The sequence below is a fragment of the Hyperolius riggenbachi genome, chromosome 7 (assembly GCF_040937935.1).
Source record: "Hyperolius riggenbachi isolate aHypRig1 chromosome 7, aHypRig1.pri, whole genome shotgun sequence".
NCBI lineage: Eukaryota > Metazoa > Chordata > Amphibia > Anura > Hyperoliidae > Hyperolius > Hyperolius riggenbachi.
The window spans coordinates 266,702,268-266,715,939 of record NC_090652.1 but is presented as its reverse complement, the minus strand read 5'-3'; the positions used below and the strand labels follow the sequence as shown (position 1 = coordinate 266,715,939).

General features: G+C 44.6%; 1 protein-coding gene across 6 annotated transcripts in view; it reads left to right on the top strand.

Moving 5' to 3' along the window:
• The window catches only part of RBMS1 (RNA binding motif single stranded interacting protein 1), a 470,972-nt gene that overhangs the window by 256,534 nt on the left and 200,766 nt on the right, over positions 1 to 13,672 (top strand). The window contains exon 1 of one of the 6 annotated variants that reach the window (XM_068245660.1): positions 1,108 to 1,407. The exons of the other annotated variants lie outside the window; for them this stretch is intronic. Coding sequence (XP_068101761.1) covers positions 1,357 to 1,407 — 51 coding nt within the window. The 5' untranslated portion in view covers positions 1,108 to 1,356. Of the gene's footprint in view, positions 1 to 1,107; positions 1,408 to 13,672 lie in introns of those variants that run through there. 6 annotated transcript variants of the gene reach the window in all.

The following is a 13,672-nucleotide window of genomic DNA, read 5'->3' as shown; positions in this document are numbered from 1 at the left end:
CCTGCTGGGCAGGAAGTACATCCCTGGGATTTCCGTCAGTCTGCACATGCACACTGTGTTGAACTCCAGTTGTGCACTTACTGCATCGCCCATTGACTTGCATTACTGCATAATCTGTGTGGTAGACAAGGATCATGCGCTGACTCTGCAAGTCTCTATAGGCTTGCATGGCCCTTGCAGCAGGTAAGTGAACCGCGGTGCAACACAATGGAGGGAGCGTAAAGTTTTGTAAGATGTGGCCCAAGGAAACTTTTTGGAAGTTGCTCATTACTATAGATTGAAGTAGAGAACTTTTTTGGGTCAACTTTGTCCTATTAAATTCTGCCTCACAACTATGTGTATTAGGCCCGGTTCACAATAGTTTTTTTTTACGGAACCGGACATACGGATCAGGCCAGCTGAATCCGGTGAAAACGGCCCGTTTACAGCCAGTGTGCTGTAAAACATCCGTTTTCATTGGTTCCTATGTGCTTCAAAACAGTTTGTTACGCTGAGTGAAACGGTCCGTAAAATTGGGTCCTGCAGCATTTTTTCGTCCGCTCAGCGGAACGGACCACGGAACCGTACAGCCGGTTCCATTGGCAAATGCTAATGTCTGTGCATACACATTACATTCTTTCTACTCTTTCCATTCAAATGCCTAGTACTGAATTCCAATTTTGTATGTTTTAAAATGAAAAAAAAAACAAAACTGAAAAAAGTATTTTTAGTTGAAAGCAACTGAGCAGTTAACCCAGCAGCAGCAGTGCTCTGTCTCCAGACTCATGTGAGGAGCCTGGGGAGTGCAGCCAGTACCCGGCTCATGCCACCCTGTACAGCAGCCGCCTGAGTGCAGGAAGGAGGTGATGGCTGCACTGTGGAATGTATGGTATGCCTGCCGGAGCGTACCATTCCTGTCGCAGGGGTGTGCGCGGCGGACAGCGCCATTCCCACTGTGCGCGACTGGGCCTGGGAGTGTCTCCGTACCCCCTGACACAGACGGGCGTCCTGTCACCTCCGCCATCCCGTTATCTGGTCGGCGTAAGCGGCGTTACGCGTAGGTTGAAGTGTCCGGACGCTCTGGCTCCCCCCGCCGGCGTGCAGTGGTGCGGTCGGTGGTAGGTGGGCTGGGCTGTGCGGGGAAGGCTCCGGCAGAGCGGTGAGCGCTGACTGGGATGGCAGTGGCGGCTGACTGATCGGAGCGCCAGGCGGGGGACGGGAGGAGGTTACACAGCCGGAGAACTAGCGCTGCAGCCGAAGCCTGAGGAGGGGGAGAGGAGCGGCGCCGGCCGGACTCGGGGAAACTTACGCAGAAAGTTGCCTGTATTGGCGGAGCTGGGGGACGCGGGAGACGGGCGCACACGGACGGGAACAGGAATGATTTTTCCGAGTAGCAGCAACCCTGTGAGAACCCCGTACAGGAAGCAGGTGAGAGGTCGGCCGAGGGACCCGGAGGGGGGCAATGGGGGGATGTGATCGGTGCGGGGGGGGGGGGGGGGGGGATCTACAGACTGGGCTGCTCTGTAGTTACGCTGAAAGTCCTATACCAGGGACAGATCTGTGATCTAAAGGTGGCCACTAACAATACAATTCTCCAAATGATGATTTGTCTCCGATGATTTGTATGATTGATTGATTGTTCGAGACCACTCATACTATGCAATTTCACATAAGACTGATTGATCAAATCGATAATTTCTGACAGGTCTGATCAGGTTTCCGATTGATTTTGTGCAGAAGTGATGATCTATTGTTAACTTGATTGATTCCTGTCAGAAATAATAGAATGGACCTGATGATCTGACAGGAAATTGCATGGTGTGTACCAGCCATCATGGATGATAACCAATCTGATTAATGGAGTTTATCCAATTTTTGTATCGATCCTTTCAATCTGATCATATTAGGGGATTTTTGTCCATTAGTGGATGTGAAGGATCATTATCAATCATACTATTGGTTGGAAATAAACGATTGCTGAATTGTATCATTAGTGTCGTGTCGTAATTGTCGTTAGTGGCCGCCTTGAGATATATGGGGGGACACTGAGATGTGTTCTGTGGGGGATTGCAGGAATCTACTGCGGTCTGCTAGTGGGGCTGTATAGTGCTGTATGGGTTGTGCCCTATGGAAGCACTGAGGTTTCTGCTGGGGTCTTCTGTTTGAGCTGCTGCAAATGTCATCTTTATGTGGAGTGATCTAGAGCCACAGATCTGGTGGGATCTGCAGTCTGGGTAGCACAGATGTTCTCTTGGGAGTTCTGTATGTGTGCTGAGTGATGGGATATCTGGAAGGACATAAGGAATTTCGATCTGTCTAGGTTGCATAAATGCCATTTTGAGAGACACAGAGGCATGCATCCTATAGAGGGATCTGTTTGAGATTTTCTGTCTGCACAGTTTTTTTTAAAAGTCCTATAGAGAGTGCCCTTCAGTTGTTCTGATGGGGTTTACTTTTTGGACTGCCCAGAGGTAGTTTTTGATGAGAGCCCTATAGTGGTGTAGAGATCAGGTATGGTTTCTGGTTTGATATCCTAGTCATCGTTTTGAGCGTCCTTTAGGAAAGTGTAGTTTTTCCAGCACAGGGATCTACTGTCTGGGCTGTACAGATGTCTTCTGAGGGTCCTTTTTATAGCACGCAGTGGTGTGATCTGTTGGGTGCTCCATAGGTTGCGCAGTAGTTATTTTGTGAGTTCTTTAGTGGCCCAGATGTATTTGACCTATAAGAGAAATGGATATTTCTGATGGGACCTACTGTCCAGGCTATACAGATGTGATTTGCAGAGTACATTATGAAATGGAAGCCCTTCAAAGAGATGGTGGGATTTGATGGGATCCACTGTCTAGGCTGCTTAGATGCCATTTTGATATTCATGTCTGAGCACAGGAGTCTATGCAGACCAGACTTCAATAGTCCTCCATAGGATCAGAGGATTCTTACAGGATCAGTCTGGGCTGGATGGATGTGATCTTGAGAGTTCTGAATAGGTGGCAAGTAGTCCACATATCTAGTCTGGGATACCCTCTCCAGGCATGGATGGATTTTATGGGTCTTATATGCATACTGTGTATATTGGACTCTCTTTAGGATCTGGTGTCCAGAATACCCAGATGTGAAGTGAGAACAGTGTTATGATTGCTTCAGCTTTTCTGTTTGCACAGATATGACCTAATAACCTGTGGGCAGAGGTCTTGCCTAGTACCCACCATGCAATTTCCCATCAGATTGACGGGTGGAAGCAATAATTTTCCAAAAGTTCAGATCGATTTTGTACAGAAGTGATCGGAATTCTGACCAGACCTGTCATACATTTTCAATTCGATCTGTTGAACTTATGGGATATTGCATGATGTGTACCAGGCATTAAAGGGTCATTCAGACATGAAAATCACGTGCCTTCGACATGGGTTTTTTTTTTTTTTTCAGTTGAGCAGATTTATTCACCATCTATATAGTCCATGTCATCTTTGTAGCTACCTAAGTATCACTGTGGTGTTTGTGCAATGGGGAGTAGTCATTTGTCATTGGCTGGCATTCTGTAGATTTATTTCATTCATGTGAAGAAAAAGTCTGTCCAAGTTCTTGGTAGACATCTTGCTTTAGCATTTACAAAAGTTTTTTTTTTTTTTTTTTCAATTTAGTGCAGTGGATTAATTGGGTTTGCCCAAACCTCTGTCTAATGTCTGTGCTGCCATGACATAGCAGTATCAGCTCATTTCATTTGTAAATGTGTCTATCTCTCATGTAATTGAACATAAGGCTCACTGTCCCAGTAGCACAGGAGTAGCCCTGTACAAATCGTGTGACTAAATGGATGTATCATTCAGTGTATCGTGTGAGTATAGATGATGTTTTTGTGTCTTGGATCTTGCGCTGTGGCGTCATAGGTAGGCATTGGGTGAACACAGATGCCTCTGTGGTGATTGATCTCCTGTCCAGGCTGCAGGATACAGTGATTGTGCGGGTACTGGTGAATCTACTGTTCGAGCTGCATATCTTGGATCCCGTGCCTTCTGGATGCATTTTGGGTGTATTGCACCGTTTGCACACAGCTGATAGGGTGCCTTTTGCTTTCACTGTGATAATGGACATGCTTTGAGCCACAGAACACTGAGATCTTATGCTTTGGTTGTACGGATGTGATCTCACAGCTAGTATGATCACAGAGACCGATAGATGCTTTTAGAGTCCAGGAACATCTGAGAGCTCGTAAGAAGAAAAGATGTGTGGCGAGGGGGGGCCTTAGGGGGCGCAGCGGCAATGTATAGGTGTTGATATATGAGAATTATACGAGAAGCCAGGAATGTATCGCCGCATACTTCAACTGCGTTTGTTCTGTTTTAAGGCTGGAGATCTGTAATGGTCTATTCCGTCTGTATGTTGGTGTCTCCTGGATGAATGCAGCTGCTGGGAGCCCCTTGTAATCCGATGACCTGACTGTATGGAATTAGTCTGGATCAATAGGAAGTGAATATCCATGCTGTATAGATAAAGGCTGGCGTGTGCACGTGATCTGATATCCTGTATGTAGGAGAGCAGGGATGATGTATTGCACATGAAGTCCTGGCTATATGGTTATACATGCAGGGCAACTGGTGCTGTGACCTTGTGGCTCACTACAGGCATTGGGGGTCCGGTCGCTGGCTTATGTAATTTATGTTATGACATGGGTGACACTTACTAGCTCTCTAGACCTTGTCACGCAGCTGGAATACAAAATCAATTAATTTATCCATCTTATTTGTGTCCAAGAACTGTATTGATTTCCATAAGCCGCAATAAAATTCTGACCAAAACATTTATTTATTTTACACGATCGGTTTATCCAGTTGCGATTTTATTGCATTTTTTTTCCATGTTCGATAGTCAGTCATTCTTGGACAGAATGCCATTAACCATCTCCATACTCTCCTATAGACGGGAGGCAAGCATTTACTGCTTGCTTAGGGAATTGCTAAGATGCTTACTTGACAAAGCAAGAATATTGCTGCTAACGTCATAATAGGTTTAGCAAGCTTGCAGAAGTAATAAAAAAAAAAAAAAACACGTTTGTTTATTATTGCCATCAATCTTGTTTTGGATTTATTAATTGTACAAAAAAGAAAAAAAAAAAGGGGGGTGGGGGTTATAAAACATCCCATTTTTTGCCGTCTCTGTCACCAAAATGAAATTGTTGTAGTTCTTGTTGGTTAAGGTGAAGTAAACTGCACTATCTATCTATCTATCTATCTTATATTCCTGCTGCGTTGTAGGATATTTTGCTTGTTTTATTCAGCTCAACAAAGGAAACCCATAAAACTGCATTGTATGAAACACACCCTGCCTCTCTGCACTGTAAAGGCCAAATTGTTAGCGAGGGTGTACTGCAATATTTTACTCCACCTGTAACTCCTAATTAAGAGGTTCACCTTTTCGTGTCTGTGTGTTCATTTGTTGTTTGTTGTCAGCGCACCGCAGGGAGCTAGGCATTCAAATGCAAAAAAAAATTAACTGAGGGTGAGGCCTCTCACTGACTGAGAGATAGCTCTTGAGTTGCAATGTGCGGATGTGAGTTTTCGTGCTTGTCTGTTGTATGCAGATAAGATTTTGTCCTCTCCTTTACATACAGGGAAGTAGACTACATTGTGAATAGGCAGCACACATTTTTTTTCCTTCCCTCCTTCATTCATTCAGAGTGCAGAGGCTGAAATACATGCCAGGGCCTCCTCCTGACATGGCACCAGCGGAATTGATCTGAAAGCTCTCTTTTGTCAGCTGGCTCAGGCAGCACTTAGCTGTACTAGAGGCGGACAGTCAACCAGACATCTGTATCCAGTTGCCTTCTGTTTGGATCCATGTTCTGTCTGTGCAGAGTGGCCAATCTTGGCTCTCTCTCCTCTCTAGTGCACCACTGCGTCGCTGGCTTCTTATGCTGGGAATACACGGTTGGATTTTGAGCCATTTAGATGGCTCGATAGATAATTTCCAACATGTCCGATCTCGCGCCCGATCGTTTCTGCACTCGATTTTGTATGGGGAACAATTGGAAAAGATAAGAGAATCGGGCACAAAATTGAGCGGGAAATCGATCGGGCGGAATAATCAAGCCTCAAAAACGTTATCCTAGCATTAGATTGCCTCTGTGTATCCCGCCTGGTACAGAGCAATGTCCTGAGTGAAAATAGGGATATTGTTTGAAAGGGGAACTTTGACTGGAATCGTGGTGTCTGTACCGTAGTGGATAACTCATAATTAAACCCGATCGTGCTGATAGGCTGACTGGGAGGGAGAGGTTAAAAAAGAATTTCAAAAGAATAAGAATTTATTTAAAAATATTTATACAAAAATAAACATCTGGAGACGAACAGACCCCACCAACAGAGAGCGCTCTTGGTGGGGAGAAAAGGGAGGGTATAACTTGTGTGCTGAGTTGTGTGGTCCTGCAGCGAGCCCTTAAAGCTGCAGTGTCCATTTTTGTGAAAAGTGGCCTGGTGTTGAGGGGGGAGGGGGGTGGGGGGCTGGGTTAAGCCTGTGGCCCTGAAGTGGTTAAGTATCCCTCCCTTTTTTTTTTTTTTTTTTTTTTTTTTTTTTTTCATGAAATGGTGATCACATGATGGCTGCTTCTTTTGTTCCGGGCCACCGGTACAGATAGTCGGTGAGATGCAAGAGAGTCAGTCTTGCATGCAAAGTTTTTATAGCAGCGGTCTATAGACCCATAGTGGTTTAATCAATTCTCAGTGGATTTCCTGCTAGAATCTATTGAAAATTGATGTGCTTTGTATAATAGGAATTGATTGATCAGAGAGGAAGCAAATTATTTTGGCAGTGGCATATCTGGTGGCATTCTAAGTTTATGGCCAGCTTTAAAGGAGATTTCAGTGTTGTAGGACTGGGAGGACCAGAAAGTCCAAAACAGGCTGTCTGCATGTTGGGTTGATGTGGCTCTGTAAAATGTATAAGCTACAGGCCCACTACTATACACCAGCGGTTCTGGGTGTAATGCTGGGAATACACGGCTCGATTTTGCTGCTCGATCGATTCCGTAGGCCATTCTCTTATCTTCCGCTCGTTTTTCTTATCTTTCTCCATTGTGTTCAATGCGGAATCGAGCGGCAAAACGATCGGGCCGGAGATTGAACATGTCGGAAATGATCTATTGAGCCATCTAAATGGCTCAAAAACGAACCGTGTATTCCCAGCATAAAGGACCGTACACACGCCTGACTGCAGGCAACGCCAGGTCAGTCGTCACCTCCCGCTGGGTGGGCGTTCCAGCGACAGTCCGGCGGGAGGTGGCGACGGACCAGTCGTTGCCTGCAGTCAGGCGTGTGTATGGGCCTTAAGCCTGGCTTCAGGTGCATAAAGAGATGATTTGCATATTCAGGAGTGAGGCATCGTGGGGAACCACAGTTGGTCGCTTAAAGCTGAATTATTGTAAATACCTTCTGGTTTTAGGGCTCGTTTCCACTATCGCGAATCCGCATGCGTCCAACGCATGCGGATTCGCACATGTAATGCAAGTGGATGGGCCTGTTTCCACTGTAGCGTTGTTGAGGTGCGTTTTTTTTCAGCGCTGAAAAAACGCACAAAAGAGCCGCAGAATTCGCCTGCGAGTGGAATGCATGCGAAGCGCATGCAATGTATTTAATAGGGAAATCACATGCGGTTTCCCCATGCGGTTTTTGCCGCGAATTTGCATAGGTACCAATGTAAATTCACACAGGCAGTGACATGGTTAAAATCGCATATACCCTCACCTATGCAAATTCGCTGCAGAAACGCATGGGGAATCGCATCCGCATGGGATTTGATCAGCGGTGGAATCTAGGCGATTCCGCACCACAATGGTGGAAACGAGCCCTTAAAAAGGTAAATTACATTTAATTTATACCCACTATCTGGTGGTAGTCAACAATCTGACTAATGCCTACAAAGTAGTTGAAGAAATGACTGTGGAAGTCAATAACTTGACTGACCAATCCAAAAGCAATCTCAAGGAACAACAAACTCTGCCTGGTAGGACCTGCTTATCTTTTTAATACAGCAGGAAGTATGGAAGTGTCTTCTGTCAGTTCATTTAAGCTAAAGGTGCCCATACACTGAGCCGATTTCAATCGATATGCGGCCGATTTCAATCGATCTGACATGCTGGAAAATCTAGGTCGATCTGTTGAGATTACTTATCGTTTTGCATTGGACCTAATGGAAATCTGATGGCAAAAAAATGCCATCAGATCAATTTTCAATAGATTTCATACTGAAATCTATTGGAAATCTGTTCCTAGTAAAAAATGTTCCTAAACACATCAGATGATCAGAAATCTATCTGCTGCTAATCTAACGAGTGTATGGTCACCTTAAAGAGACACTGAAGCGAAAAAAAATATGATATAATGAATTGGTTGTGTACTATGAATAATTACTAGAAGATTAGCAGCAAAGAAAATATTCTCATACTTTTATTTTCAGGTATATAGTGTTTTTTCTAACATTGCATCATTCTATAATATGTGCAGATTACACAGCACTCAGCATTCAAAATGAGTCTTTAAGAGCAGTCTGTGAAGTAATGACCTCTCCTCTAGCAGAGGAAAAGTAAACAGTTCAATTTCAGTTGAGATAATAAAATGGCATATGGTGAGGAGAGCACAAAAACTTCCACGGCTGCATCCCCGCCATATGCAACGACCGCATGAAAGCAGCAAGGGCGGTGCTGTACAAGTAGTCTTGGAGACAGGGATAGCTGACTGATCCAAGCAGGCTTTGTATACAACAACCAGCCAATCACCGGTAAGGTACATCGCTTGCCGTGTTTGACTGGTTGATGTATACTGGGTACCACACATAGTACAGCATCAGTATCTGTAACTGTTTATACAGTATAGCACCAGTACATACAGTACAGTATACAAATGTCCAACGGTCAAGAGGGGTAGTCTTTTATACAGCGAGTATATCACAAAATTGAGATTTTAACAGGAAAAGTTTGGGCTCGTCTTATACACCCAGTCGTCTCATATGCCGGAATATACGGTAATTTCATTTTCAGGGTTAAAAACCTAGATCTTCTCCCCAGGCTCTTTTAGCCGGGTGCTCCACCCGGCTGGTTTTGGTGAGCACCCGGCTGTTATCAGCTCACCTTCTTCTATGCTGTAAGCAGACAGCGCCCTGTACACCGGCCCTGCATTCTCTCCTCTCACCCCACCCGGCTGGAAAAACTGTCCTGGTATTTTAAATGCAGTCCATACAGAGATATTTTATGGCCCTCTAGATTGAAAGTTTGCAGGGACACTTCTGTGGAGTCGGTACAAAAATCATCAGACTCCGACTCCTCAGTTTATGAAACCACTAACTCCAGGCAGGGCTGTGGAGTCGGAGCAAATTTGGGTGACTAGAGTCGGGGAAAAAAAGCAGACTCCGACTCCTAATGAATTTAAACTGTAATTAAAATAGAAAATATGATAAAATGTTCTATTTCTCAGATAAGTCATCATAAAAAAATGTGTATATATACAGTAATAGCACTTAGTCCACAAAAATGAATTAAACCAATCAAAATAAGTTACTTTATATAGGAGAGAACAGAGGCGCCAAAAGGATAAAAGGGGTTTTAAATGAGCTTAAAAGCCAAAAATTTGGTAATTAGAGGAGGCAGTGGTGGACTTACCACCTCCAAGCAGACACGACACGACTGTACATTCAGTGTATTTATTAACGAACTCTAGATAAAACAAAGCAACCCGTTTCACGGGTCAGTGCCCGCTTCCTCAGGCAATAGGAAAAAGGAGTTACAGCATCTAGCAAAACAAACAACACTCGGCACCTCTGTGCTGCTTCAATAAAGCAGTCCCCGTATTTTTAAAGTCAGATATACATATCTGATTGTGACTATACAGTATATATGATGTGTACACAGGAATCTCTTATATATGTTACGGCCAGAACCCGAAGTGTGGCCACTTCGGGTTCTGGCCGGCCAATGTGCGAAGTGGCCGCAGCGCAGCGGCCAATGTTAGAAATGTAATGTTTACGTCGTCTCGCTGCGGCCAAATTTATTACAACTTGCTTAATTTAATTAAATATAGCCGGCGGCAATGTAATAGAAAAAGCCGCCGGCTTTAGCACTGCCTCTCCCCGATTTCCCCCCCCCCACCTCCCTCCTCTCCCCGCCTCCCATACAATACGTATCAGCCGGCGGGGACACGCCTGTCCCGAGAGTCGTTCGTCGCGGCAGAGAATCCTGCCGTTCCTGCAGAGCGGGTGCTGGCAGAAGCAATGTCTGCAGCCTCCCCGCTCTGCTGCCCTGCTGCGACGAACGACTCTCCGGCTGCATGTCCCCGCCGGCTGCTACTTATTGTATGGGAGGCGGGGAGAGGAGAGGGGGGGGGGGGGGGGGAGGAGAGAGGTAGTGCGAAAGTCGGCGGCTTCATCTATTACATTGCCGCCGGCTATACTTCATTAAATTAAGCAAGGTTGTCATAAATTAGGCCGCAGCGAGACGGCTTAAACATAACATTTCTAACATTGGCCGCTGCGCTGCGGCCACTTCGCACATTGGCCGGCCAGAACCCGAAGTGGCCACACTACGGGTTCTGGCCGTAACATATATGCTAAATAACATCTATGCTGTAAGAATAAAGACTGATGTGTAGCCGTGTCACTAATAGAGATGGTCAATGAGATGGAAATAATTCTGCATTGATGCTGATTTATGCAAATGTATGCACTCTTTGCTCATGAAATCAAATCATTTAATATGTTGTTAAAATTTGGTTTGGTGACTATGAATTAAAGGGTGCCTGAGTAGGATGAAAAGAGAATTTTTTTTTTATATATACCTTGGGCTTCCTCCAGCCTCCTTCAGGCCAATCAGTCCCTCGCTGTCCTCCACCACCCGGATCTTCTGCTATGAGTCCCGGTAATTCAGTCAGTCAGCACAGTCCGGCCGCGTGCCGCTCCTACAGCCAGGAGCATTCTGCACCTACGCAATAGTACTGCGCAGGTGTAGTACGCTCCCGGCGGCGGAGTGTGTGCATGCAAACTAAGCAAGACTGGCTCAAGTACCTGGACTCATAGCAGAAGATCCAGGTGGTGGAGGAGGACAGCGAGGGACTGATTAGCCTGAAGGGGGGCTGGAGGAAGCCCCATGTATGTATAAATCTTTAATTTCATCTGTCTCAGGTTTACTTTGTTACACAGTAGTACTATACTCTACATATGCACTCTCTACAGAGCTGCAGGGAATCCACTGAGAATGTTGTGCACATTGAACACAGAGGTGTTGTCTATCTCCCATAAACTTGGTTTAGATTGTGCATGAAGAATGTGTAATAGAGGAAGAATAGCCTCATTCCCCTGCAGAGTACCTGCACATCACTCTTACATGTACCCACAGTTACATTGCCTAGGGCCTGATAGATGTTTTTTGTTCCGGTCTGTACCTTTTACAAGTACTCTTACCAAGGACTAGTTTTAGTCTATGACTAAAGGGAATAAATATGGCAGTCTCCTTATCCTTCTCACTTCAGTTGTCTTTTTAAAATTCCTAAGCATTGGCAGTTAAGAGACGAATTTCATGTTACATACTTTCAATCAACAAGATTGTAATATGCAAATTAGAGGAGTCGGAGTCAGTGGAAACCTAAACTGAGGAGACTGAGTCGGTGGATTTTTGTACCGACTCTACAGCCCTGACTCCAGGTGGCAAGAAATTACTGCGACTGCTTGACTCTGACTACAGAACCCTGGGCAAGGACCTCCCTCTAGTGTTCCCTGATTCTATGTATTTTATCAAATGAACATCTATCAGTTTTGGTGATGTTTTTGAACTACACATCAATTGTATGTATCGGTAGTTGTGTCCCTGATTGTCCTGCTTATACAGTGTGTTGAACAGTTTATGTATCGATTCTCCCCACTATTGTTTTGTGTGTTCTATCTACAGCACTACAAATGTTGGCACTATATACATAAAAAAATAAACAAGAATAACCGCTCCTAGTTGGTTTACAGCAGCTGCAGTCTGACTGCACATAAAGCACTTGTTTGTTTACCTTGGCAATAAAAAATAAGAGAGGAACATAAGCCTGTTGAGTTAATTAAAACAGCTGTGCCCAATTAGAGTAATTAGGATGCTTTAGAACAGCTTGGACTATTTGGAATGGTATAGAACTTTGGATTTTCCCCCAGACTGTGACAGTTTGTGAAGGGAATGAATAATGATTGACTGGACACTTTTTGATCAAATGTAAATAAAATGTTTTTGTTTTTCCCCCACAATGCCTCATGTACATCGTCTTATTATCTTTTGGGAGACACATGTCATTTCCCGTCAAAAAATTACTTGCTGGTTGAATAAAAGTAACTTTGGCAGGGGGTATGAATAATTATGGGCAGCACTGTAGATCTATGGATAGACGAGCACGTCATGCTGGAACTTGTAGTACCCACAAATCTGCAAATCACCCGGGTCTAAAATTGCACCTTTTTAAAGTACATGTAAAAACTGTACATTTTTTTTATGGTGCTGAAGCTTTATTTAAACACACAAAAAAGCACAGTGACCGCTTAATTATAGTTTAGCTTACTTAAAGTATGGCAGAGCTATAGTAATTAGAGCTGTCTAATTTAAGGCCTAGTGAATGCGTTTCATCATTCTGGGAGTTAAGTGACAGGATTGCCCTCCGCAGTGGCCTGGGAATAGCAGAGAGGGCTCTGGGTAACTGCGTCTCTTGTGACTACTTCATGTACAGATCATTGAGGGACATGGCTACAGAACATTGTTGTTTTATTTAACCATGTAAAGCCATTATATACTGCAGCAGAATTGTTAAACGTGTAGACTGCTAGCAGGAATCTAACATTTCGGAGAAACTGTAGTGAAAAGAAAATAAAGCCCATATCCATTCTCCCTTGTTGTTCATTTGACCTCCCCCCTCTCTCTAGTCATGTGACTGACTATAAAGCTAATCATTGGAAGTGACAGCCTCTCATGTGCAGAACCTCAAGCTGCACTGATCGTCCCGCATTCTACCCACGATTGATGTTACAACCAATATCATGGGTCAATCATGGAAAAAAAGGCCTATCCCGACCCTGGGATGTCGCCTGCGGGTAAGGTGGGGAACCACAATTTTTGCCCAATTGTACGTTTGAGTGTGGAAATGGGCAGAAATACTAGCAGTATTATTGTGGTGATCATGTTATACTAAAGGTGCATGCACACCTGTGATGGATGTCGACTATCGGTACCCGATCCCCTTGGGTGACATCGCAGGGGTCATGTGGGAGAGTGGTGGGATCGAGTTGATCTGCTGGGCGGATTGATTGCAGATCGGCGGTTGTGGGCTGCAGTACAAACCCTTGATCGGCTGAGGCGGTCGTTATCGTGTGTACGAGCCTTAAAGTGACTCTGTAACAAAAATTACAACGTTTTTTCTACCATCCTACAAGTTCCTAAACCTATTCTAATGTGATCTGGCTTGCTGCAGCTCTTTCTACTATAACCATCTCTGTAATAAATCAATGTATCTTTCCCCTGTCAGACTTGTCGGCCTGTGTCTGGAAGGCTGCCAAGTTCTTCCGTGCTGGTCTGTTCCTCTATGCACACTCCAGTGTGTGTTTTATTTACATAAGCCAGCAGCTTCTCTGCTATCTTATCAGTGATAGAAGAGAGCTGGATAAAAATCCTTCTCTGGAGGCTGTGAAAGGAGCT